This window comes from Triticum urartu, chromosome 3A, assembly GCF_056163025.1.
Source record: "Triticum urartu cultivar PI428250 chromosome 3A, HENAU_Tu73, whole genome shotgun sequence".
Classification (NCBI taxonomy): Eukaryota; Viridiplantae; Streptophyta; class Magnoliopsida; order Poales; family Poaceae; genus Triticum; species Triticum urartu.
In genome coordinates this window covers 662,270,652-662,297,448 of record NC_141875.1, presented here as the reverse complement: position 1 = coordinate 662,297,448, position 26,797 = coordinate 662,270,652, and the positions used below count along the sequence as shown (strand labels likewise).

At 47.4% G+C, this 26,797-nt stretch overlaps 1 protein-coding gene and 1 long non-coding RNA gene across 2 annotated transcripts; one reads left to right on the top strand and one right to left on the bottom strand.

The window, feature by feature from the left end:
* Window positions 1-13,772: 13,772 nt before the first annotated feature.
* Window positions 13,773-14,296, top strand: LOC147981178 (uncharacterized). Its single transcript, XR_015599876.1, has 2 exons — window positions 13,773-13,892; window positions 13,983-14,296. It is a non-coding gene; the product is annotated as an uncharacterized LOC147981178 (long non-coding RNA).
* A 717-nt stretch (window positions 14,297-15,013) lies between these two features.
* LOC125531242 (inactive leucine-rich repeat receptor-like protein kinase CORYNE) lies at window positions 15,014-18,667 on the bottom strand. The gene is made up of 2 exons (XM_048695651.2): window positions 16,951-18,667; window positions 15,014-15,656 (listed from the first exon to the last, which is right to left on the bottom strand). Exons 1-2 carry the CDS (start codon window positions 17,925-17,927, stop codon window positions 15,347-15,349), a joined length of 1,287 nt encoding a protein of 428 aa, XP_048551608.2. The 5' UTR covers window positions 17,928-18,667; the 3' UTR covers window positions 15,014-15,346.
* Between the last annotated feature and the right edge of the window lie 8,130 nt (window positions 18,668-26,797).

Sequence of the window (26,797 nt, the reverse complement as noted above, 5' to 3'; positions counted from 1 at the left end):
ACCCCTGGGGGTAGGCCTATATAAACCCCCAGGCTTCCCCATGCAAAGGGTTTAGAACCTTAGAAGACACACACCCACATAGAGAGAGTGAAGTAGGGCTAGCCTTGTTCTTCTTCCTCCTCTAGCCAAACAGCTCAAGGAGCAAGCTTGTAGCTACCTTGTTGAGATAGTGATCATGAGGAGACCCTGCAGAGCAGGACTAGGGGTGTTATCTCCTAGGAGAGCCCCGAACCTGGGTAAGATTCACAGGCGTACACTGTCTCGCTCACTCCCGCTTCTAGAGCCCGACGACGTACTATTGTCCCTCTCCATGATTAGCCTTCCCTTGGCATATGTCGCTGCACAACCCCGACACATGGGCTTTGCCACTTTCTTTGATATTGATATCGTGACCCTCTTGTGGAGCGAGACTCTTAAAGTAGCCTTTATGTGATTAACTTTTCGGAGCGACCCACTAAGACCGCGACATGCCTAATGGCTAAAGTTGAGTGGGATGGCTTTGGCATCGCCGTTTAGCCCATGTCAATATGAGATCTTTGCAAAGTCTTCTCAAGGGAGACCATGTCCGTGGACTAACAAATGTTAGCTTTGCAAAAGATCATGCTTGAAGTGCTTGTATAGAAGGAAAGCTACATGAGAAGGCTCACCCTCCCACGACTATCATCTACTCAAAGAGGCCCTTGGAGCTCCTTCACTTGGATCTCTTTGGACCTCCATCCTTTGATAGTCTTGGGGGTAGAAAGTATTGCTTGGTGATTGTGGATTATTATTCAAGATACACTTGGGTATATTTGTTCAAGAGGAAGAGTGAGACCCAACAAACCATCATAGACTTTGCAAATGAAGCTCAACGCCAACACAACGCAAAGATCTTGACAATAAGAAGTGACAACGGCACCGAGTTCAAGAACTACGCCTTGGATGAGTTTCTTAGTGATGAGGGGATCAAGCATGAATATTCCGCACCTTACACACCTCAACAAAATGGTGTAGCGGACAGGAAGAACCGAACGTTGATGGATATGGCAAGGACCATGATGGGGGAGTTCAAGTCTCCATACAATTTTTGGGCCGAAGCCATCAACACCGCGTGTCATGCATCCAATCGGCTCTACCTCCGCAAAGGCTTGAACAAGACTCCATATGAGATACTCACCGATAACAAGCCCAACCTCAAGTACTTCCGGGTGTTCGGGTGTAGGTGTTTCATTCTCAAGAAAGTTGTTCATTTGTCTAAATTTGAGGATAGAGCTCATGAGGGCATATTTGTTGGTTATGCTACAAACTCTCATGCTTACCGTGTCCTCAATAAGTCCACGAGACTTATTGAGGAGACGTGTAACATGGAGTTTGATGAGAATAACGGCTCCCGAGTGGAGCAAAGTGGTACTTGTGATGTAGGTGATGAAATTCCTCCCCATGCCATAAGAAGAATGGGTGTTGGTTATATCCTACCCATTGAGGAACCCCTTGTGGCCGAAGGAGAAGGACAATGTTCCACTCAAGTGGAACCATCACCAACCCAAGACCCACACGCTTCTGAAGAACAAAGTGAAGGTCCTAAACCAAATGAACAATATCAAGGGAAAGATCAACCTCAAGATGGTGGTGAACTACCAAGTGATGCCCAAGGTCAAGCTCTCACCTCCGAGCAAGTTCAAGATCAAGAGCAAGCTCAAGACGATGCTCAAGATGATCAAGTTACCGCTCCTCAACTCACTCCTGAGGAGGAATTGGAGTGTCGTACCGCCAAGATTGCATCCATGCTCACTACCAAGGGTCATCTCATGACGAATGTGCTTGGAAGCTTAAGAAATGGGGTAAGCACTCATAGACAATTAGCAAACTATTGTGAACATCACGCGTTTGTTTCTTATGTTGAACCCGAAAAGGTCTATGAGGCGCTCGAGGATCCCAATTGGCTTAATGCCATGCACAAAGAACTCAACAACTTTGAACACAACAAGGTGTGGAGATTGGTGCCAAGGCCAACGGGGAACCACAATGTCATTGGAACCAAGTGGATATTCAAGAACAAGCAAGATGCTCATGGAATTATCGTTCGCAACAAGGCTCGTTTGGTAGCAAAAGGCTACTCCCAAGTCGAGGGTATCGACTACGGTGAAACCTTTGCTCCCGTTGCTCGCCTTGAATCCATTCGTTTGTTGATTACTTATGCCTCTCATCATAACTTCAAGTTGCAACAAATGGATGTGAAGAGTGCTTTCCTTAATGGTCCTATTGATGAGTTGGTGTATGTCAAACAACCCCCGGGGTTCGAGGATTCGTATTTCCCCGATCATGTGTACCAACTCGATAAGGCACTATATGGCCTCAAACAAGCCCCACGTGCGTGGTATGAGCACCTTACCGAGTTGTTGCAAGATCGTGGGTTTGAAATTGGGAAAATCGACCCCACTCTTTTTACTAAGAAGGTCAAAGGGGAGTTATTTGTATGCCAACTATATGTTGATGATATTATATTTGGTTCCCCTAACAAAGCTTTCAATGAGGAGTTTGCCGCTCTCATGACCTTGAAGTTCAAGATGTCCATGATGGGAGAGCTGAAGTTCTTTCTCGGGTTCGAGATCAAGCAAAGAAGAGAAGGAACCTTCATCAACCAAGCCAAATATACTCAATACATGCTCAAGAGATTCAAGCTAAGTGATGTCAAGCCAGCTTCCACTCCAATGCCCGTCAAATGCCAACTTGACATAAATCCCAATGGTAAAGCGGTGGATCAAAAGGTATATCGCTCCATGATTGGCTCCTTGCTTTACCTTTGTGCATCTAGACCGGATATCATGTTGAGTGTGGGAATTTGTGCATGGTTTCAAGCCGCACCTAAGGAAAGCCACTATGTGGCGGTCAAGCGAATCTTTTGATATTTGGCTCATACCCCAAACTTTGGCTTATGGTACCCAAGAGGAGCAAACTTCAACCTTGCAGTCTTTTCGGACTCAGATTGGGCGGGAGACAAAGTGGATAGGAAGTCAACTTCCGGAGGGTGCCAATTTCTTGGTTGCTCTTTGGTGAGTTGGTCTTCTAAGAAGAAAAGTTGTGTATCTCTCTCGTCCACCGAAGCGGAGTATGTGGCCGCCGACAATTGTTGTGCACAACTTCTATGGATGAGGCAAACTGTAAAGGATTACGGTGTCATTTGTGACAAAGTGCCTCTTTGGTGTGACAATGAAAGTGCCATCAAGATTTCTCTCAACCCGGTGCAACACTTCAAGACGAAACATATTGAGATTCGGTATCACTTCATCCGGGATCACATTAGGTGAGGGGAGATCGAGCTCAACTATGTCAACACTCATGATAACCTTGCAGATATCTTCATGAAGCCACTGGATGAAGCAAGATTTCACGAGTTAAGGCATGAGCTAAATATCATGGATTCGAGCAATGTGGTTTGAACCTTTGCACACCCCACCATACTCATCTGATGTCTTCTTCTAGGTGTAGGCATGGTCATAGGGGGAGTATTGTTCTCTCAATCAACTCTTCCTTCCCCCGTTATGCATAAATTAATCAACTCTTTCACATTCGCCATTTTTTATGGTACTTGTGCTTCAAAGACGAGTCTTGGTCATGGGCCCAAGGTTAAAATCTTCGCGGTGCCATACCAATTGACTCAAACATAGGTGGCCTTGGCCACCGCCCTCCTTTGAAAGAAGGGTGTGCGAGTAGCTTCCTTAGGACGTGGTTTGTGATTTTGAGTTACTCCAAGTTGCTCTTGGTTTCTTTATCTTTTTCAAACTTGGAGTATCTCTTCCTTGTGCTGTTCTCTTGAGTCTCTATCCCAAGCCTTTCCCTACGCTTCAACCCCTAGTCTGCATAAGCCATTAGTTCTCTGTTCGGGCTGTTCTGTCTCCCTGCTAGCAGTACTACCACTGTGAGGAAATGGTACTACCGTTCTATCAAGCGGTACTACCGCTTGAGCGGTACTACTGGGCCTCCTGCCCGGATGTAGTACCGGGGCGATACTACCGCTGCCCCCAACGGTACTACCGCTTAGCGGGACGCGGGAAGGATATGTATCGGGCAGGGGGAGTTCTAACTCCCCCATACCCATTCACTCTCCCTTCCCCGTCTCTTTCTCTTTCCCAGGCGCCGAAGAACAGCCCCGGCCGCCGCTCTGGCTGGCCGATTCCGTGCCGTCTTCAATGATTCCGACCGGTGGAATCGTTCCCCACCACCTCCTCTCGCCATGGACCCCGGTGGTAGTAGCTCCAAGGTCCGTCGCAAGAATGTGAATCCCCCTTCCAAGCGTGGTCGCACCTATCATGCCAGAATTGTGTATTTCAAAGATGAAGAAGAGGTTGCCCCCACACCTCTGCCTGCCCATTGTCAATCTGCCAGGAACAAGGTCAAGTCAAATGTCAAGTCAACCGTTGCTTGTAAGAAGAAGGAACCGGTCAAGACCGAAGCTGAGTTAAAGCAGAATAAGTATTGGCAATATCGTGAGCAAAACCCCTACCTCATTTGTAACGCCCCGAGACCGATGTGCCAGGTGTCTTCCAGTTATTCGCTGTTGTTGCCTTGTCATTTGCTTGCGTGTCATGCATTTCATATCATGTCATCATGTGCATCACATTTGCATACATGTTCGTCTCATGCATCCAAGCTTTTCCCCGTTGTCCGTTTTGCAATCCGGCACTCCTATGTCCTCCGGCGTCTCCTTTTGCCTCTTTTCATGTGCGGGTGTTAAACGTTCTCAGATTGGACCGAGACTTGCCAAGCGGCCTTGGGTTACTACCGGTAGACCGCCTGTCAAATTTCGTGCCATTTGGACTTCGTTTGATACTCCAACGGTTAATCGAGGAACCGTATAGGCCTCGTGTGTGTTGCAGCCCAACACCCCTCCAAAGTGGCCCAAAACCCACCTAAACCCCCTCCATCATCTCGGTCGTTCGATCACGATCGCGTGGCCGAAAACCGAACCTCATTTGGACTCTCCTAGCTCCCTCTACCTATATATATGTGGCTCTCCCCGAAATTTCGCGGTCAAACCCTAGCCATCTTCCTCCTCCCGCAGTCGGACATGTCCATCCCGCCGCCAGACGTGTCCACCGCCTCCAGCCACTTCACTCCGGCCAATAGCAGGCCGCCACATCATCGTTGCCGCCCCCGCGCCCAATCCCGCAGCGCCATGCGTCAGGCCGCCGCGCCTCCTCTCTCCCGCACCCGCCGCGGCCCGGGTCGAGCCCTCCCCGGTCCGCGCCCGAGCGCCGCCCGTGCCCGCGCCGCCTCCTGCTCCCTGCCGAGCTCCACCTCCGCCGAGCGTGTCGCGCCTCCCACCAGCGATCCCCGCAGCCCGTCCGCCAGCCGGCCAGTCCGTCCTCCGCCGCCCGACCTCCCCTGTTGCGGCCGGCCCCCTCCTCACCGGGGATGCCGCGCCCGCTCCACCCCGGACCTCGCCGGCCCCCGGATTCGGCGCCCCGACCCCTCTCCGGATACCTCCCTCGACTCCGGTCGCCTCCCCTCACGAACTCCGGCGAGCAACTCCGGTGGACCTTGAACCGTGCCAGATCCAGATCCACGAGGTTGACCCCGGATTTCTCTAAGTCCCCAGATCCCAGTATTTTTTATGCATTTTTCATTGCATCATAACTCATCATCCGTGGCTCCGTTTTGAGCGTATAACATATCGAATTGTTCGTCTCGACGAGTACTTCATTTCATTCCATTGCACCATGTTCATTTGAGTTCATCTTGATTCCCTAAATGCTGTTGCAAGACTGCTATGCAATGTCAGTTTCAGATTCTTATCAGTAATTGGACATTTGTCATTTTGCCATGATTATTGTGTGCCTCCTATGATCTTGAGCCCTACATGTGTTTTGTAGTATGCCATGCCATCTTTACAGGGGTGTATGCCATGTATTTTTGTGATCTTTGTGGTGACTAGCACAAGCATGCAAAGTAGCTCTCGTAATGTTTCTGATTTCAGGGACTTAGAAATCTTCTAAGTCTTTGCCCTGTCAATATTGTTATGCCATGTATTCTTGTAGATACAGAGTGATCCATGCCTCTTTTGAGCATGATCAGTAAGGATGTTTTGTAGATATTGTTGTGCTCTATCCATCCATGTCTTTGTTTGCATTTATGAAGCACCCTAGCTTGACTCAATCGAGCTCTACTTTTGCTATAAAATGTTCCTGGCAGATTATTTACATGTTAAGCGATTTTGCCGAGGTTGTTATAGTTTGTCCATGCATGCCATGAGAGTGTTCTTGCCATGTTTAGCTTCTATGCCATGTCTACTTGCTGGGTGTATGCTTAGTTTGTCATGCAGGGCCTTGTGGCGAGTGCTTCGAGCTCGTAAACATGCCTACTCGATATCTGTTTTGCCATGTTCCAGTTTTCTACTAAGTTTGAATCTGTTAATGATAATTGCTATGTTCACATGGTTGCCATTGTATTTTCTGATCCCTTTTGGCTTATGGTCAGTAAGGGACTTTTGTTGTATGCTTTGAGTAGCTTCATGCCATGCCTTGCTTTGCCATGATATGTTCCTGTAGCATGTTGTTATCTTGCTCTAAACTTTGCTCCCTGATGTTAAATTCCTGACATGTTGTTATTTTCACTAAGTCTGTAACCTGATATCTTTTGCACTTTTGCCATGCTTGTTTGAACCTGCTATGGTGTGATTTAGCCGTAGCTCAGTGTTCATCTTTTGTCAAGCATCTTGAGTGAATCACTTCCATGTGCTTTGTTGTTATGTTAGAGTGCAGTAGCTTGTTGTTCTTGATGCATTTAGATGGCCTCGTGTTGTTAATCGCAGATCGGTGTCATATTTCTTTTGCTTGTCATTTTGCAAACCGTGCATCCGATTCCGGTGATCTTTATATCGATTTCGACCGAAATCAACTCATCTTTCCAGCAGCACTCTTGGTTTTCCAAGTTGAGGCTTGATTCAATCTTTCCTTTCCGAAGCATGCATATGCATTGCATATCACATCCCGCATATCATGCCATGTTTTGCGTCATGTTGTTTGCGCATTACACCATGGTTGATTGTTGTTTCATTTGCTTGTGTTCTTGTCTTGGGTAGAGCCGAGAGACGAGTTCGTGTTCGAGGTAACCCGTTGAGTCCGTTTACGAGGATCAAGCTTTCGTCTTCTCGGAGAACTTTGCAGGCAAGATGACCATACCCTCGAAATCACTTCTATCTTTGCTTGCTAGTTGCTCGCTCTATTGCTATGCCTATGCTACGATACCTACCACTTGCTATATCATGCCTCCCATATTGCCATGTCAAGCCTCTAACCCACCTTGTCCTAGCAAACCGTTGTTTGGCTATGTTACCGCTTTGCTCAGCCCCTCTTATAGCGTTGCTAGTTACAGGTGAAGATTGGAGTTTGGTTCCATGTCGGAACATGGATATTTGTTGGGATATCACAATATCTCTTATTTAATTAATGCATATATATACTTGGTAAAGGGTGGATGGCTCGGCCTTATGCCTGGTATTTTGTTCCACTCTTGCCGTCCTAGTTTCCGTCATACCGGTGTTATGTTCCTTGATTTTGCGTTCCTTACACGGTTGGGTTATAATGGGAACCCCTTGACAGTTCGCCTTGAATAAAACTCCTCTAGCAAGGCCCAACCTTGGTTTTAACATTTGCCACCTAGCCTTTTCTTCCCTTGGGTCGGCCAACCCAAGGGTCATCTTTATTTTAACCCCCCCCCCCCACCCCCCCCCCCCGGGCCAGTGCTCCTTTGAGTGTTGGTCCAAACTAGAGTCCTTTGCAGCGCCCCCTCGGGGAAACTCGAGGTTTGGTTTTAGCTGTATGGAGCGCTCATCCGGTGTGCTCTGAGAACGAGTTATGTGCAGCTCCTATTGGGATTTGTCGGCACATTCGGGCGGCTTTGCTGGTCTTGTTTTACCATTGTCGAAATGTCTTGTAACCGGGATTCCGAGACTGATCGGGCCGTCCTTGGAGAAGGAATATCCTTCGTTGACCGTGAGAGATTGTGATGGGCTAAGTTGGGACACCCCTGCAGGGTTATGAACTTTCGAAAGCCGTGCCCACGGTTATGGGCAGATGGGAATTTGTTAATGTCCGGTTGTAGAAAACTTGACACTTAACTTAATTAAAATGCATCAACCGCGTGTGTAGCCGTGATGGTCTCTTCTCGGCGGAGTACGGGAAGTGAACACGGTGTTGGAGTTATGCTTGAACGTAAGTAGTTACAGGATCACTTCTTGATCACTTCTAGTTCACGACCGCACTTTGCCTTCTCTTCTCGCTCTCTTTTGCGTATGTTAGCCACCACATATGCTAGTGCTTGCTGCAGCTCCACCTCATACCTTTTCCCTACCCATAAGCTTAAATAGTCTTGATCGCGAGGGTGTGAGATTGCTGAGTCCCCGTGACTCATAGATTACTTCCAAAACCAGTTGCAGGTGCCGATGGTACCCGTGCAGGTGACGCAACCAAGCTCACGGAGGAGCTCGATGAAGATCATGTTCATTATGTTCCGTTTTCAGTTGATCAGTAGTGGAGCCCAGTTGGGTCGATCGGGGATCTGTAGCATTAGGGGTAGTCCTCTTTTATTTTGGTTCCGTAGTCGGACCTTGATTGTATCTGGATGATTGTAATGTTATATTCATGTATTGTGTGAAGTGGCGATTGTAAGCCAACTTTGTACCTCTTTCTTATTCAGTACATGGGATGTGTAAAGATTACCCCTCTTGCGACATTGCCTACAATGCGGTTATGCCTCTAAGTCGTGCTCCGACACGTGGGAGATATAGCCGCATCGTGGGTGTTACATCATTCCTTAGGATCCTTCTCTGGTTGGCTCACCATTCTGGAATAAGGATCAATCGCTTGTGTACTTTGATCGGATCAAGGTAAGGAAGAATATGTTTGTCAAGACCAAGTCAATCAACATGGAACATATGGAGAAGTACCAAGCATACTTTGGAGAAGCTCGTGCCCTCTGTGAACAAATCAACATCGTGCCCCTCTCATGACCTTCAACTATGACTTTGATGCAGAGCTAGTTGCTCAGTTCTTTGCAACCATCTGGTATGGCACCAACTCAGAGCGCACTTTGATCTGGATGACCAATGGCAGGTAGTTGCGCACCACTTGGGCTGGGTTTATGGCTCTTCTTGGATATCCTGACGAGGGGCTGAGGAAGCCTCTTGGCCTTCGTCCTCACCATGAGGGGGGCTACTCACAAGGATGAGCTGAAACCTCACATGATTATCACCAAGATTGAGAAGGGAGTCAAGAAGGATCTCAAGCCTTTCTTTGACATTATGCATCGCATCTTTCGGCAAACTTTTTTTCCTCGCATTGGCAACTTGGACATGGTGCATGGCCATCTTGTGGATATGCTCCTATTGTGCCACTCTGACAAGGGCACGGATGTCGTCCTAGATGTCTCTCACGTCATGTGGAAGGAGCTAGTGAGTGCTACCTATGGAGATCACTGCCCAATTTATGCTCCTTTCATCTTCAAGCTGACTCCGTCTACCTGGAGCTCCACTTTCCCTGGTATACCACTTGAGCATGGACCCTTGACTCCTCATGACATTCTCAACTTGCGTCAGAAGGAGCTTTGGGCCTCCACTACTCATCCTGAGGCGGCTGTATCTTCTGCTTCTGGAGAGGATCAAGGTGATGATGGTGGTCCTGCTCCCGGCTCAGAGCATTCTTCTGGTCAGTCAGGTTGGGCGGACAAGCTCAAGCATAAGGTGAAGAAGCTATTTTGCTTTTAGACCGATGTTCAACACAAGATGTACTTGGCACATGTGGATGCCAAGAAGGCTCGTTAGGAGAGGAAGGCGGTCATGAGGAAGCTTGAGATCCCATTTCAAGATGGCTCTGAGGACCGTATCACTCCAGAGGACAAATGGATTTCTTCGTACTCTCACTGGACGGATTCGGATGAGTCCAATGCTGCTACTTCTGCTCCAACTCAGGATCAGGAGATCGAGGAGGAGCCCGATGGGTCTGAGGAGATGTCTGCTGATGGGTCTGATTCTGAGGAGGAGTCTGACGAGTCCATGGGAGGAGACTAGTGCCATCTGGAGTTGCGTTAGGTATCTCTCTTCCTTTTTGGTGTCTTGATGCCAAAGGGGGGAGAGGTTTAGGACCGAGGATTTGTCTTTCTGCAGGGTGTTGCTGAGTCACAAGCTTGGTTCTTGTTGTTGCCCTTGTGTTTCTACTTGTGAACTCTTTTCCTTCGTTTGCTTTGGTTTGGTGTGAGACTCTCTATCATATGGTGTAAGACATATGCTACCCAGGTTAATCTTGTTATGTCTCTATGTGCGTGAATGTATGATCTTTTGTCTTATTAGTTTCCTTGCTTAAATGTCCCTTATATCATTGCAAGGATTGCCCGGTCTATAAAATATAGGGGGAGTGTTGATCCTAGTATGTGTGTTGTGCAGTCCAAAGCACATCTTTTGAATGCACACATCTAGGGGGAGCCTGTCTATCTTTTATAGATTCTTGGGTTTGCGTATGCTCATTATATATCTCTTTGAGCAAATCTCGTATTGTCATCAATCCACCAAAAAGGGGGAGATTGTAAGGGCATATTTCTCCCTAAGTGGTTTTGGTGATTGACAATGCATTTGCGGACTAATCGTGTGCATTGAGCATTTCAGATATCTCATGGCTAGGCACTAGATGATTTGACGCCCCTCGGAGCCTTTCGAAGACGGCGGTTTTTTCTATGTTTCTTTTCGGTGGATTTGAGTCGTAGGAAAGCCGTACTATTAAGAGGGGGTCCGCTTCGGAAAGGTATGGGTGGAATCAACACGTACACAGCCCCATATGCACCCACTGCCTCCTTCCCATCTCCGGAGCCCTTCCTGTGTTTTCTGTGGCATTTTCAGCATCTTGCCAGCGGTAGTACCGCCTGTGCCCACGGTAGTACCGCTGGTACTTCCGTGGTACTGCCGCTTAGGGCCTCCCCGCGCGTGCAACTTTCGGTTGCCCATTTGTCTCTCACGGTAGTACTGCGGTAGTACCGCTTAGGCAGTACAACAGCCCGTACTACCGTCTCCACTACCGCTTGTGGGGTGTTCTCGTGTGCAAGGTTCTGTTCCCGCTTTGCCTCTAGCGGTAGTAGAGTGGCACTAGGACGGTAGTACCGCTTGGCACGGTACTGCCGCCCCTGGCACCCTCTACTACAGCTGGCTCTCCAGGCCTAAGACCCAAGCGGTAGTACCGCTCGGGTCAGCGGTAGTACCGCTCCAGCGGCACTACCGTTGCTACACTCTATGTAGTCTTAGGGTTGTGTGGTGGTGTACCGCCTAAGCGGTAGGACCGCTCCTAGGAGCGGTAGAACCGCTTAACTGCGGGCTGGGCAGAAAAACGGTTGGATTTTTGCTCTCCTATATAAAGGGGGGGTTCCTCCTAGTGTTGACCTCTTCCTTTCCTAAGCTCCATTTTCGCCCGATCTCTCTCCCTAGCCAATCAAACTTGTTGATTTTCTAGAGATTAGTTGAGAAGGCCCCAATCTACACTTCCACCAAGAGAAATTTGATTCCCCCCCACTAATCCTTGCGGATCTTGTTACTCTTGGGTGTTTGAGAACCCTAGATGGTTGAGGTCACCGCGGAGCCATATTCCATTGTGGTGAACCTTCGTGGTGTCATTGGGAGCCTCCAATTAAGTTGTGGAGATTGCCCCAACCTTGTTTGTACAGGTTCAGTCGCCGCCTCCAAGGGCACCAATAGTGGAATCACGGCATCTCACATTGTGTGAGGGCGTGAGGAGAATATGGTGGCCCTAGTGGCTTCTTGGGGAGCATTGTGCCTCCACACCGCTCCAACGGAGACATACTTCCTCTCAAAGGGAAGGAACTTCGGTAACACATCCTCGTCTCCACCGGTTCCACTCTTGGTTATCTCTAACCTTTACTTGTGCAAGCTTATATTGTGTTGTATCCCTTGCTTGCTTGTGTGCTTGTTGCATCATATAGGTTGCTCACTGAGTTGCATATCTAGACAACCTACTTTGATGCAAAGTTTAAATTGGTAAAGAAAAGCTAAAAATTGTTAGTTGCCTATTCACCCCCCCCCCCCTCTAGTCAACTATATCGATCCTTTCAGCAGGTACATGGATGGAGATGTGGACCCCTCAAGCTACTAAAGGACAAGCATTGGTAAAAGCTTCAAGACTCTACCTTTTTGGTTAAGTGGTCCAAGATCACATTGAGTCCACAGGAAAGACAATACTATTAAAAGGGATGAGGTTTTGATTCTGGTATATTTGCTCAAGTGCTTAGAGATATTGCTCCAAACCCTCCGCCACACTCTCACATTCATCTATGTCCCAAACCCTAAAACCTATCTTGGCCCCACTGAAACACATACATCCAAACCCATCGAGATACACTTGGCATAGCCACTGGCTAAACCCTGGCAACTCGGTCCCACTGAGATGACCCTTCGGTCTTACCGAAGAGCACTTGCCAACCTTCTTTAACCTATCGATTACATCTCAGAAATTCCAAGTGGTTCCGATCGGTGTCACCGCATTGTGGAAAGTGATTAGGTCATCACCATTCAGTCTCACCGAGCTGTTCCATCTGGTCTCACCGAAAAGCATAAAGTTCAAACCTTTTCTACTAGTTAGTCTCATCAAGTGTCTTCATCTGGTCCCACAGAGTAGTGCGTAAAGGTGTGTAACGGTTAGATTTTTGGTGTTGCCTAGCTTGCGCTCGCCTGAATATTCGCTCCTTGTGACATACCCATAATTTTTAATGTGATTACCTTTTGTCGTTACGAATTAGAACTCAATGTATGACCTTTTATGTGTTCACCCTTCAGATTGCTGAACATGCATGCATTCATTTTTTTGATTCACCGTGCTTGCATAAGTACTTCTTTCCTTGCTATATAATTAAGTGAAATTATGATATAGTCATATTTATTTTGAACGTTAGGGCCTTGTTTAGCAGTTTTTTTCTAAGGGCCCTAAATTCCTACAGACTAGTCTGATTCAAATCCATTTTAATCTTAAGAACAGGGTGGGCCATCAATACATACTGTATATGATAATTGGTACCATAGCTGGCCAAACGTGCCAGCCCGGCCCGCTTAGGCATGATTATTCTACGGGCCCTGCAGCCTGTAGCCCAGGCACGGCCCGACTGCTAATCGGGCCGGCCCACCGGCACGCCAGGCATGCTAATCTGACTGCTATTTGGCGCACTGGGCGTTTTTAGTCTATTTTTATATGTTGGGCCATATAGAGATATATAAAAATAAAAAAAGATAACTGGGTCGTGCCGTGCCGGCCCACGTGCTCAGCCTAGCAACCCAAGCATGACCCAGGGTGTGCCGCTTGCCGGTCCCGACCCGTTTAGCCCGTGTCGTGCTTGGCTCACGACGGGCCGTGCCGGCGTGCTCGCGGGCCGGTCTGGTTGGCCCAGCCCATTTGACCAGCTATAATTGGTACCAATTTAATGCTTTAGTTATCCTGAAAGGTTTGGGAGGAAATTTTTAATTTTCCTATATCAATTATGGAGAGAGATAAATGCCTGAATCAAATCTTCACATAAAAGGGTTAAAATGCATGTATAATTATAAACAAGCTAATATTTATCGACGCCTTAAACATCAATACTAGCTAAGTTTAGCTCTTCAACAAACATAGGACGTCAATAAACATAACCATTTGGATAAGCGTTGATGCCAAAAATTAATATCTCATAAAAATAACCATCTTAATATCCACGTACTTTAACTATATATATGAATCATGAATGTACTCGTACTTTCATCTGTTCGAGTTTGGAAGAATATCTGAAAATACATCATCGACACATGACGAACATGGGTAAAGGACCAGTGGGAACCAACAAGACATTGATATGCTTGTGGTTGGTGATGCTGCTTCTCCTTTCATCTGGTAGGAACACAATTAACCTACACATCTCCAATTCATACTAATCCAAGTTAACTTAATTACTTGATACTTATTGTTTGCTAATGGATGCAGAAAAGATGGGATCTGAAGGTTGTAAGGTCATGATAGCCAAACCTGGGATGGCAACATGTGTGTAAAGCACGGCACCTGCAATGTGGTCTGCCAGAGAGAGGGTTATGACAGAGGCCGCTGCTACGTGACTGTATGCATGTGCTACAAGAACTGCGTTGCTTTACCAATTTAGGCATGCTCGATCGGTGTGCTAGTCATGCAATAAAATAAAGGATTTGTGCTTGATGGTGTAATGTTCACTTGCTCTTTTTAGCCCGCTTTTGCTTGATTATGATTAACACTGCTCATTGCAGACATCGTTTATTAGTTTTAAATGGTAACATTAGCAAATTACTAAACAATATCAACCGACCGCAAGATTGGTTGAAAAGCGTGGCTGCGAGATCAGTTTGCCCGGCCGCGAGATCGACAGTAGAGAACAACCTTTTTCCGCGAGATTGAGGGACGTGCGGCTGCGAACACTGCCCTATTTTTTCAGTTGGTGCCTTGGACATCTAAAGCCCAGCAGGCCCAAATAATGGCAGGTCGTCCATTTTGTTACGGGAGCAGCGGCCCATTCCGTATGGCGATCTGTGGTTACTTACGAGCTTTTGCTCCAACGGCCAAAAAATTCTTAAACTCGTTGATCTAATGGCCAGAAAAGATACTCAGTTATAATGTATCTAAATAAATGTGCTGTGCTGTTAGCATTTTATTACTGTGTGTTGTGCTGTTAGGCTGTTACTCCAAACACCAAGCAGACGGTTCTCGTTTTACACATCCAAGACCATACTATGCCCTGAACATGGCTACATTTTACTCTCACACACACAGTACTTGAGAGGCAAACAGCCAGGTACGGTACGGATTAGGGTGAGTCGGAGTGGTGAGACATGTGACATGAAGAGAAATGATGCCCAAACCTGTGATGGGCCCGACGACGCTTGTCGAACGGACGGACACCAGGCCATGGGCAAGCAGAGAGAGGGGCCCATGTCTCTGATGGGTCAATGCACAGGCCAAAACATCACCCTCCCTCTACAGCAAAGGGAGATCCAACAAGATATGCACCATTCTGGAGAACACACACTACAGTCTACATATATGCACATTTGTTGTCCCCAGGCTCATTCATGGCCAGAACATCACCATCATCATCTTACATGAACCTCAACCACCAGCATGTGCCATGAAGCTATTTTGCCACACTTGTTGTTCGGCCTCTACATTGCTGGTTCCCATCTGGACAAACTGAATTCAGCTCAAGAAGCTGAAATGGTGGGACTGTATGGCCGGCCGGGGTCCGATCCAGCTCCATTCGGCGTCGTCTGGCGCGATGGAAGATGTTCTGAAGAAATTTTCTGCTAGAACGATGATGGAGGTGGCTAGAAGCTGTGGAGCTGGGCCAGCATCGCGACGAGTTCATCGCTGGATGGCCGATCGGCGGGCAGCTCCGAGAGGCACACGATGGCGACCCTGACGGCCATCACCATCTCCTCCTCGTCGACCTCCTCCCCTACAATGCTGCTGTCCAGCGCTTCTTTCGTGTCGCCGGAATGCTGCATGTGACGGAGCCATCGCGCCAGGCTGCCCCGTCCGCTTTCTCCCGAGAAAAACGGGTCCGCGGGGTCTTTCCCGGTGAGCAGAACGCCGAGGATCATGCCGAAAGCATAGACGTCGCACTTATCCGTGTACCTGCACAAGCAAATGTTTGAATCTAAATGCTCAGAAACACCCAAGAGCTGAAAAACATATGGATGGCAGAACATGATATTGAAGTTCTGAACCATCTAACAGAAGAAAAACACAAGCTCTATTAGGACTGACCACTGAAGTTGTAAAACTGATGATCAACCATTGACAAAATAAATAAATCATTAGTTACTGATCTGGTTAAAGTAGACTGGTTAAAAGTCCTTATCTGCACGTTAGCTTCCCATAAGTTTACTGATGATGTACTTATCTGAATGAGATTGGAATAAGAATATAGAACACCAATCCTCAAAGCATCTATTCTCTGATTGATATACAAGAGGCTAGAATGAAATATATCGATATTTTTTAGTAGAACAGGGTGTGGGCCAACAGCTGTATGTGCTCATGCGGGAATATATGGAAAGCGTAACAATCAAAGGTAATTCAAAAAGGTTAGATGCAGGTTCCCTAACAAAGTAAAGATTCTCCAGTTACAAAAAGCAAAAGCTGGGTACCTTCGATTAAGCCCTCTGGTATTCTTTATTAATATGCTTTATGTTTTCTCTCTTACTCATTTCACTGATTAAATTTAAATGGCGCGGAAGTGAAGTCTACTTATCGTCAACACAGTCAAATGACTAGAAAACCAAATTCAGAAGAGTCTAATGAAAGGACACAGACAACACTGTTTTGCTAGCCAATGATTACGCACTTTTTTTTCACTGTTAACTGGGGACACAAATCAAATGAAACTATGGATGCAAGCAATAATGAAATGGAATGTCAAATACTTGTTTTGGTAGTGTATATAATGTTGCAAATGCATGTACTAGTTCAAATGAAAAAAAAATGGTCTGATATTATCACCACAGAATTACACATTTAGTTGCCAGATGAATAAGTATGGGTTAACAAAATTTTAATGAGCTGTTGCTATCACACATCACAGATTTCTAGCAATCTGAAATACCTCTTGTTTGCTTCATATCTACAAAACTGTGGTATGCAACATTTGAACATGCACACACATGATATCTGTTTCTAATTAAAAAAATGCAAAATCTAACAGCAAAATTTCTTGATTTTACAAAAGATATATTTAGAGCTACCTTCCTCGCAGTGATAATGATGCACATCCTAGGTTTAATTTTCCCTCATTATAATTTATAATGAACGGACAAACAAACCACATTGTCAATTTGAGAAAGTAGTAGTCATACTGCAATATGCAAGGTACTAGATTTAGCTGGACTGAACACTGAACTCTGAAAAAAGATCACACATAGATCTTTACCTGTTACTTTGGTAGCACTCTGGAGCAGCGTAGAGGCTGCCGGACGACTCCGGATCAGGCAAACCGGAATCGATAAGCCTCGCAACGCCGCAATCCGCCAGCACCGGTTCAAACCCTTCTTCCAGCATCACATTGGACGGCTTGAGGTTGCAATGCAGTATCCTGGGGTTGCACTCGAAGTGCAGGTGGCGCAGACCCTTGGCCACCCCGGCCGCAATCCTGTTCCTGGTGTCCCAGCTGAGACTGACCTGCTGCGACCTCACCCTCTTCATCACGTCCTCGAGGCTGCCCCCCGGCACGAAGTCGTAGACGAGCGAGAGCCGGTCGGCATCGCGGACGTAGGCCTTGAGGCTCATCACGTTGAGGTGCCTCACCCGGGCGAGCAGCTCCAGCTGCCGCTGCACCCTCCGCATGTCGGACTTGGAGCCGCTCGCCGGCCGCGAGGGCGACGGCGAGGGTGAGGGTGAGGCGCGGGCGGCGGCGGCGAGGTCGAGCACCTTGACGGCGACGGTGAGGTCGCCGTCGAGGTCGAGCTTGTGGTACGTCCCGCGGGGCCCGCGCGCGAGCGGGCGCGCGGAGGGGAGCGCGCACTGGAGGCTCTTGGGCGAGATTTGCGGCGTGAAGGAGACGGGGCCCCTGGCGACGGCCGGCGCGTTCCCGGCGTGGAGCACGGCGACACGGATGGCGTAGAGGAAGGCGAGAGAGAGGAGGAAGCCGGCGAGCGAGCCGAGGAGCACGCCGAGCGCGATGCGGCGGAGGCGCGCGGCGCCGCCGGCCTGCGCGCGGGGGGGCCTGGGCTGCGGCGGCGGGAGGGGCGCGGCCGGGGACTGCGTGGCGGGCAGGGGCTGGGAGTGCAGCGGCGGCTGGGAGGCGCAGAGCGGGAGGTCGGCGAGCAAGAGGACGAGGAGGAGGAGAGTGGCGAGGGTTTTTGTAGGGTTCTTGGCCGCCGCCGCCGCCGTCCCGGCTCCCGGAGCCATTGGAGCAAAGAACCGATTTGGCAGCGGGGAGGAGAGAAAAATTCGCTCTAGGGATAATGCTCGAGGAATAGAATCAAAGATTGGTGTACCAAGATGCCATTTTCCGCATGGTTCTTGCTTTATCAACAAGGGGGAGATGGGATTGATTGCAGCCGAAAGAGGACAGCGAAACGGAAACGAGCAAGCTCACTCAGCGCAATGAATAGGGCTCAGAGATTTCGCAGGAGAGTGGCGAGGAGCTCTGCACGGTGCCAAAATTATACCTGACGACGACGAGGAAGAAGGCAGAAACGGCGAAAACGTCGCCTTGCTCCTCCTCCTCCTCCTCCGCAGGGGCAGAGCAGGCGTGAGAGAGAGAGAGAGCCGCTCACCGTCACGTCACGCGGCCCGCGCCTCCTACCAAGACGAGCGGGCGAGCTTCTCCCTCCCGAGAGGAGCTTTAAGTCGAAACGGAACGGCGGGGCGAGAGGAGAGAAATTATCGCAGGCTCCCACGGTGAGCGGAGGGGAGCGGAGCAGGGGGCAGCAAAGGCATTGGCGTGGGGGAATCAAAAAGGCGGGCGAGGCTTTCTGGGTTGCCGGCGCATCTCGCAGCTCAGCTCAGGCTCAGCACGCACGCACGGCACGCACGCAGCCGCGGGACAGGGCATGGAGACCGGAACCAGACATTCTCCTCCCCCGTCCGTCCGTCCGCCTGGATTCCCTCCCCCGTTTTCACCCCACCCCACCCCGGTTGGGTTTACGTTTACCACGGTGTGGCTCTAGCGGCAGCAGATAGCATGGGGAGGAGAGACGAGGGGGAGGGGGAGCCCGAGACGGAGCAGGGGCGCGTGGATACTCGCGCGCCATGCCCAGACCCTGTCCCCGAAAACCTATTCTACACCCCTGTCCCTCCTCAAAGTCCCCCACACGCACGCCGTAGCGCCACTGTGGCCGCAATCAATCCCCTCCTCCGCCCATATCCGGTACGTAAGTCTCCTCCTGCGCCAGTAATGGTAAACCGAATTTCGACCGGCTGCTTATTAGTAATCTCTCGCTCCCGTGGAAATTTCTTGACCTCTCCTCTGTGTCCGTGGAAATTTATCCGCTGAATGGACCTGTTGTTCGTTTCGTTTGCATCTGCACTGCAGAGGGGCGGCAGATGCAGAGAAAAATTATGATTAGCGGACCTGGTAGTGGGGTAAAAAGCGAGGTACGGAGGGTGGGGGGAGGGGAGGTAATTATGCCCCAGGCCCGTACTTTGAGAGCGTTTGGCTCCTTTTCCCGCCGCTTTCTTTTTGTTCGCTCCTCCCTCTTTTCGGCCCTCACGGCGCCCCCGCCGGCTGCCATGTGGGGGCCACCTCGCCCACGTGCCAGGAGACGGGCCCGCCTCTCAGTCTCGTCCTGTGCGATTTTTTTAGAAAATCTCGTTCCATGCGTGCGTGCTTCTGGTTTTAGATAAGCTACTGCTACTCCCTCCGTCCAGTTACAACTGTATGTTTGGCTTTAAAATTTGTTCACAAAAGATTGTATGTATTTTTATTTTTTCAATGCACTTGAAAAATAAATTGTCTCTCATCACGCGGTAATCAAGACCAATAACATTCGACACATAGCCTTCTTAATTTCTATATGCACTTAGTTTATTAGGGTTTGAGTAATTAAAAAGAAGAGAGGTGTTGGCTTGTACTACCTTTTTAATGCATTTTTATCCTACTTTATAATTTGTTTTAAAATTTCTATATGTACACTTTTCATCGGATGAAGCGAGTAGCTCTTTATTTTGAGTAGTAGGAGTGGACAGTCACACATGCAGTCCAAAATCTAATATTTTTCTTTCTGACGTTGAAGGGCGCCAAAGGTGCATATTTTCAGCTCAACAACAGTTTACAACATGGATTACAAAGCCCTGGCAAATGAAACGAGCTAACGACTAAACTAGAGGGCAACATTTGTTTGTATGTGCTGAGTTGACACAACTAAAAGTAGGTTTTGCCGAAGATTTTTGGTTCTTCTAGGAGGCATCTAGGAAGCTTTTGGACCTGTAGGGCCTCTTTGATTCAAAGGATTTTTATAGGATTTTTGAAGGATAAGAATCCTTCGGAATTTTTCCTGCGTTGATCGTTTGATTCGCAGGATTGAATCCCATAGGATTTTTTCCTATGGATTCATTTGAACTACATTTTATAGGAATTGTAGCATCCACTCCAACCTCTTGGAAGAAATCCTTTATTTTTCCTGTGATACAATCAAACAAACTAAAATCTTATAGGAATCCAATGGGCATGTCATTTCAATCCTATATTTTTTCTATTCCTATGTTTTTGCAATCCCGCGAATCAAAGAGGCCCGTAATAAGCAAATCGGACTTGATGGTGCCCCCTGCACAAGATATGCAAATGGTTGCATAGGTTGTCAGGTTTTGGCTGGAAGTTATTGCCTTCGTCCCATGAGAAACCTGCATACGAGCAGCCACTTTCCTGCCAAAGAAATTATCATTTCTAGATCCCCATAAGCACCACATGAAAGTGAAAGTATTTTCTATAGAAGCACGTGGATGGCGCAAATTAAGAAGTGTTTGAATAATCTCTACCAAGGACCTGTGAGTTCGAGCGAGAATATCTGTTTTAATAAACCAAGATTCAAAGAACCAGCTTGCCCTAGGAAAGTCACAGAGGAAGAACAGATGGAGATTGTCCTCCTCCAGGTTGCATCAAGAGCATAACTTATTGATATGAGTTGTAAACATGCCAGCTCTTTTGCCTGTAGGAATAGCCCTCCTTAGGATTCTCCAAACAAAAACTTGAACCCTAGGAACCATTTGTTTGTTCTTCCAGACCTGTTGAAGAATAAGTTTAACTTGAGGGTTCACCAGCCTGGGCTTAGGCCCACCTTATTCCTACATCCCTTGGAGGCAAAGTTTGTAAGCTGGCTTAGAGTTACATTTACATGCAGGAGTAAGATCCCAGCAAAAGATGTCTTTGTCATTACTCTCGATGATGGGAGCGCTTTTAATGATGTTAGCTGTAGGTTGCTCAAAAAGAGTATCAATGAGCTCGTTATTCCAGATTTTCTTATTTCGGATCCAAAGATCTTTGACGAGTCTAGGGTACCTGTATTGGTTGTGCTGGATAATTAGGTGATCACAGATTGAGTGCCAAATGGGACACTGGGGTGTGCTCCAAATGGATATGTTGCCTTGGGTGATTTGACAGAAAGCGTGACTTTGGAGAATAGGTTTGACTTTCATAATGAAGGCCCAAAAGGAAAATTTGGGAAGAAAAAGGTTGGCTTTCGAGAAGGAGGTGTCATGAAAATATTTAAATTTGAGGACTTGGTGAAGACGATCGTCGGGATTTTCAGCTATCCTTCGAGCTGCATGAAGAATTAAGCCTTGATTCAAAGACTGAAGATTCTTAACCCCCAATCTTCATTCTCTTTTAGGAGAGAGATTGTCCTTCCAAGCTCTGAGTTAGAGAGATTGGGTAGTAGGCTCCTCTTTGATGCCCGTCCACCAAAATTTCCTGGCGATGGCTGTGATTTTTGCAATGAGTTTCTTAGGGAAAATAATGTTGGAGTTGTAGCATGCAGGAATAGAAGCAAAAAAAAATTGACAAGAGTAAACCTTGTTTTGTAGGAGAGCTTGTTAGCCTTATAACCACTTAATTTGGCTATGAATTTGTCAAGATGAAGTTGTAAGAAGTGGATCTATCTTTGGCGGGAGGATTAAAGGATGCCCCAAATGAACTGAGTGGATATCAATGTCAGGGTCATGAAATATTCTCTTGATGGCTTCACTGTTGGCAAGTTGAACATGGTTGCTAAAGATGATGGTACATTTAGACCAATTAGGTGTTTAACCTGAAGCAATGCAGAAGTTGTGGAATATCTCCCTCATTGTGGTGGCTTCAAGGATAGAAGCATGGCCACAAAAGGGCAAGTCATCAGTAAACAGTAGGGAGTGAATGAGGGGGCAACCTGGACCTAAAGTGATGCCGACTAATTTGTGGTTTGTCATGGCCTGTTGAAGCGAAGTAGAAAGATCATTAATATTAACTGAGAAAATAGGCGAGAAGATGCATCACATGGATAAGATTAATGAAGTGACCATGCAAGCCTTTGCGAACTAGAACATTGATAGTGAAGTTTCGTTCGATGCAATATAAAGCCTTGTCAAGATCTATCTTAACCATTAAGGCTTCATTTTTCCAAGAGCTTAAACACAAAGAACGAGTAATCTATTGAGCAATGATTATATTGTTGCTAATCTTTCTGCCTTCTATAAAAGTTTGTTGGGGAGGGTGAATGTAATCTGGAAGGTGAGCCTTAAGCCTGTTAGCCAAAGTTATTGCTATGATTTTGTAAACAACATTGCATAGGCTTATAGGCCTATAGTCCATAGGAACAATGGAAACAAGCTTTTTGGGAATTAATACAATGTGAGTATCATTGATATGCGATGGAAGGATAAATGTTGTATAAAAATCTCCGACCAGATTTGTGAAATCATCCCCCATCAAATTCTAGGTGGCAATGTAGAATTTGACATGAAGGATGGCCTTTTTGTTGGAAATATGCCCTAGAGGCAATAATAAAAGCATTATTATTATATTTCCTTATTCATGATAATTGTCTTTATTCATGCTATAATTGTGTTATTCGGAAATCGTAATACATGTGTGAATAACAGACACCAACATGTCCCTAGTAAGCCTCTAGTTGACTAGCTCGTTGATCAATAGATAGTCATGGTTTCCTGACTATGGACATTGGATGCCATTGATAACGAGATCACATCATTAGGAGAATGATGTGATGGACAAGACCCAATCCTAAACATAGCACAAGATCGTATAGTTCGTTTGCTAGAGTTTTTCCAATGTCAAGTATCTTTTCCTTAGACCATGAGATCATGTAACTCCCGGATACCGTAGGAGTGCTTTGGGTATACCAAACGTCACAACGTAACTGGGCGACTATAAAGGTAGACTACGGGTATCTCCGAAAGTGTCTGTTGGGTTGACATGGATCAAGACTGGGATTTGTCACTCCGTATGACGGAGAGGTATCACTGGGCCCACTCGGTAATGCATCATCATAATGAGCTCAAAGTGACCAAGTGTCTGGTCACGGGATCATGCATTACGGTACGAGTAAAGTGACTTGCCGGTAACGAGATTGAACGAGGTATTGGGATACCGACGATCGAATCTCGGGCAAGTAACATATCGATTGACAAAGGGAATTGCATACGGGGTTGATTGAATCCTCGACATCGTGGTTCATCCGATGAGATCATCGTGGAGCATGTGGGAGCCAACATGGGTATCCAGATCCCGCTGTTGGTTATTGACCGGAGAGTCGTCTCGGTCATGTCTGCTTGTCTCCCGAACCCGTAGGGTCTACACACTTAAGGTTCGGTGACGCTAGGGTTGTGAAGATATGTATATGCAGTAACCCGAATATTGTTCGGGGTCCCGGATGAGATCCCGGACGTCACTAGGAGTTCCGGAATGGTCCGGAGGTAAAGAATTATATATAGGAAGTGCTGTTTCGGCCATCGGGACAAGTTTCGGGGTCACCGGTATTGTACCGGGACCACCGGAAGGGTCCCGGGGGTCCACCGGGTGGGGCCACCTATCCCGGGGGGCCCCATGGGCTGAAGTGGGAGGGAACCCAGCCCATAGTGGGCTGGGGCGCCACCCCCCAAGGGCCCATGCGGCTAGGGTTGGAGGGGAAACCCTAGAGGGGGCGCCCCTTGCTTGGGGGGCAAGCCCCCCACCCTTGGCCGCCCCCCCCCTAGTAGATCCATCTACTAGGGCCGGCGCCCCCCCATATCACCCCTATATATAGTGGGGGAGAGGAGGGACTTCATAACCCAGCCCCTGGCGCCTCCCTCTCTCCCCGTTAAGTCTCTCCCTCGCAGTACAGGCGAAGCCCTGCTGCTGTGACGCCCTGCATCCACCACCACGCCGTCGTGCTGCTGGATCTTCGTCAACCTCTCCTTCCCCCTTGCTGGATCAAGAAGGAGGAGACGTCTCCCGTCACGTACGTGTGTTGAACGCGGAGGTGCCGTCCGTTCGGCGCTTGGTCATCGGTGATTTGGATCACGTCGAGTACGACTACATCATCACCGTTCTTTTGAACGCTTCCGTGCGCGATCTACAAAGGTATGTAGATGCATCCGATGGCTCGTTGCTAGTTGAACTCCTAGATGATCTTGGTGAGACGAGTAGGAAAATTTTTGTTTTCTGCAACGTTCCCCAACAGTGGCATCATGAGCTAGGTCTATGCGTAGTTCTTCTTGCGCGAGTAGAACACAATTTGTTGTGGGCGTAGATTTGTCAACTTTCTTGCCGTTACTAGTCTTTTCTTGCTTCAGCGGTATTGTGGGATGAAGCGTCCCGGACCAACCTTACACGTACGCTTACGTGAGACCGGTTCCACCGACTAACATGCACTAGTTGCATAAGGTGGCTGGCGGGTGTCTGTCTCTCCCACTTTAGTTGGAGCGGATTCGATGAACAGGGTCCTTATGAAGGGTAAATAGAAGTTGACAAATCATGTTGTGGCTTTAACGTAGGTAAGAAGACGTTCTTGCTAGAACCCTAATTCAGCCACGTAAAACTTGCAACAACAATTAGAGGACGTCTAACTTGTTTTTGCAGCAAGTGGTTTGTGATATGATATGGCCAAAGTTGTGATGAATGATGAATGATCTATATGAGATGTATGAGATGTTCATGCTATTGTAATAGGATTCACGACTTGCATGTCGATGAGTATGACAACCGGCAGGAGCCATAGGAGTTGTCTTTATTCTTTTATATGACCTGCGTGTCATTGAGAAACGCCATGTAGATTACTTTACTTTATTGCTAAACGCGTTAGCCATAGTAGTAGAAGTAATAGTTGGCGAGCAACTTCATGGAGACACGATGATGGAGATCATGATGATGGAGATCATGGTGTCAAGCCGGTGACAAGATGATCATGGAGCCCCAAGATGGAGATCAAAGGAGCTATGTGATATTGGCCATATCATGTCACATTTATTATTTGATTGCATGTGATGTTTATCATGTTTTTGCATCTTGTTTACTTAGAACGACGGTAGTAAATAAGATGATCCCTCATAACAATTTCAAGAAGTGTTCTCCCCTAACTGTGCACCGTTGCTAAAGTTCATCGTTTCTAAGCACGCCGTGATGATCGGGTGTGATGGATCCTTACGTTCAAATACAACGGGTGTTGACGAGCCTAGCATGTACAGACATGGCCTCGGAACACATGCAAAACACTTAGGGTTAACTTGACGAGCCTAGCATGTACAGACATGGCCTCGGAACACAGAAGACCGAAAGGTCAAGCATGAGTCGTATAGAAGATACGATCAACATGAAGATGTTCACCGACGTTGACTAGTCCGTCTCATGTGATGATCGGACACGGTCTAGTTAACTCGGATCATGTAATACTTAGATGACTAGAGGGATGTCTAATCTAAGTGGGAGTTCATTAATAATTTGATTAGATGAACTTAATTATCATGAACTTAGTCTAAAATCTTTGCAATATGTCTTATAGATCAAATGGCCAACGTAGTCCTCAACTTCAACGCGTTCCTAGAGAAAACCAAGCTGAAAGACGATGGCAGCAACTATACGGACTGGGTCCGGAACCTGAGGATCATCCTCATAGCTGTCAAGAAAGATTATGTCCTACAAGCACCGCTAGGTGATCCACCCGTTCCACAGAACCAAGACGTTATGAACGCTTGGCAGACACATGTTGACGACTACTCCCTCGTTTAGTGCGGCATGCTTTACAGCTTAGAGCCGGGGCTCCAAAAGCATTTTGAGAGACATGGAGCATATGAGATGTTCGAAGAGCTGAAAATGGTTTTTCAAGCTCATGCCCGGATCGAGAGATATGAAGTCTCCGATAAGTTCTTCAGCTGTAAGATGGAGGAAAATAGTTCTGTCAGTGAGCACATACTCACTATGTCTGGGTTACATAACCGCTTGTCTCAGCTGGGAGTTAATCTCCCGGATGATGCGGTCATTGACAGAATCCTCCAGTCGCTTCCACCAAGCTACAAGAGCTTTGTGATGAACTTCAACATGCAGGGGATGCAAAAGACCATTCCTGAGTTATTCTCGATGCTGAAATCAGCGGAGGTAGAAGTCAAGAAGGAACATCAAGTGTTGATGGTCAATAAAACCACTAAGTTCAAGAAAGGCAAGGGTAAAAAGAACTTCAAGAAGGACGGCAAGGAGGTTGCCGCGCCCGGCAAGCAAGCTGCCGGGAAGAAGCCAAAGAATGGACCCAAGCCCGAGACTAAGTGCTTTTATTGCAAGGGAAGCGGTCACTGGAAGCGGAACTGCCCTAAATACTTAGCAGACAAGAAGGCCGGCAAAACGAAAGGTATATGTGATATACATGTGATTGATGTGTACCTTACCAGTACTCGTAGTGACTCTTGGGTATTTGATACCGGTGCCGTTGCTCATATTTGTAACTCACAGCAGGAGCTGCGGAATAAACAGAGACTGGCGAAGGACGAGGTGACGATGCGCGTCGGGAATGGTTCCAAGGTCGATGTGATCGCCGTCGGCACGCTGCCTCTACATTTACCTACGGGATTAGTTTTAAACCTCAATAATTGTTATTTAGTGCCAGCTTTGAGCATGAACATTGTATCGGGATCTCGTTTAATTCGAGATGGCTACTCATTTAAATCTGAGAATAATGGTTGTTCCATTTATATGAGAGATATGTTTTATGGTCATGCTCCTATGGTAAATGGTTTATTCTTAATGAATCTCGAGCGTATTGCTACACATATTCATAGTGTGAGTACCAAAAGATGTAAAGTTGATAATGATAGTA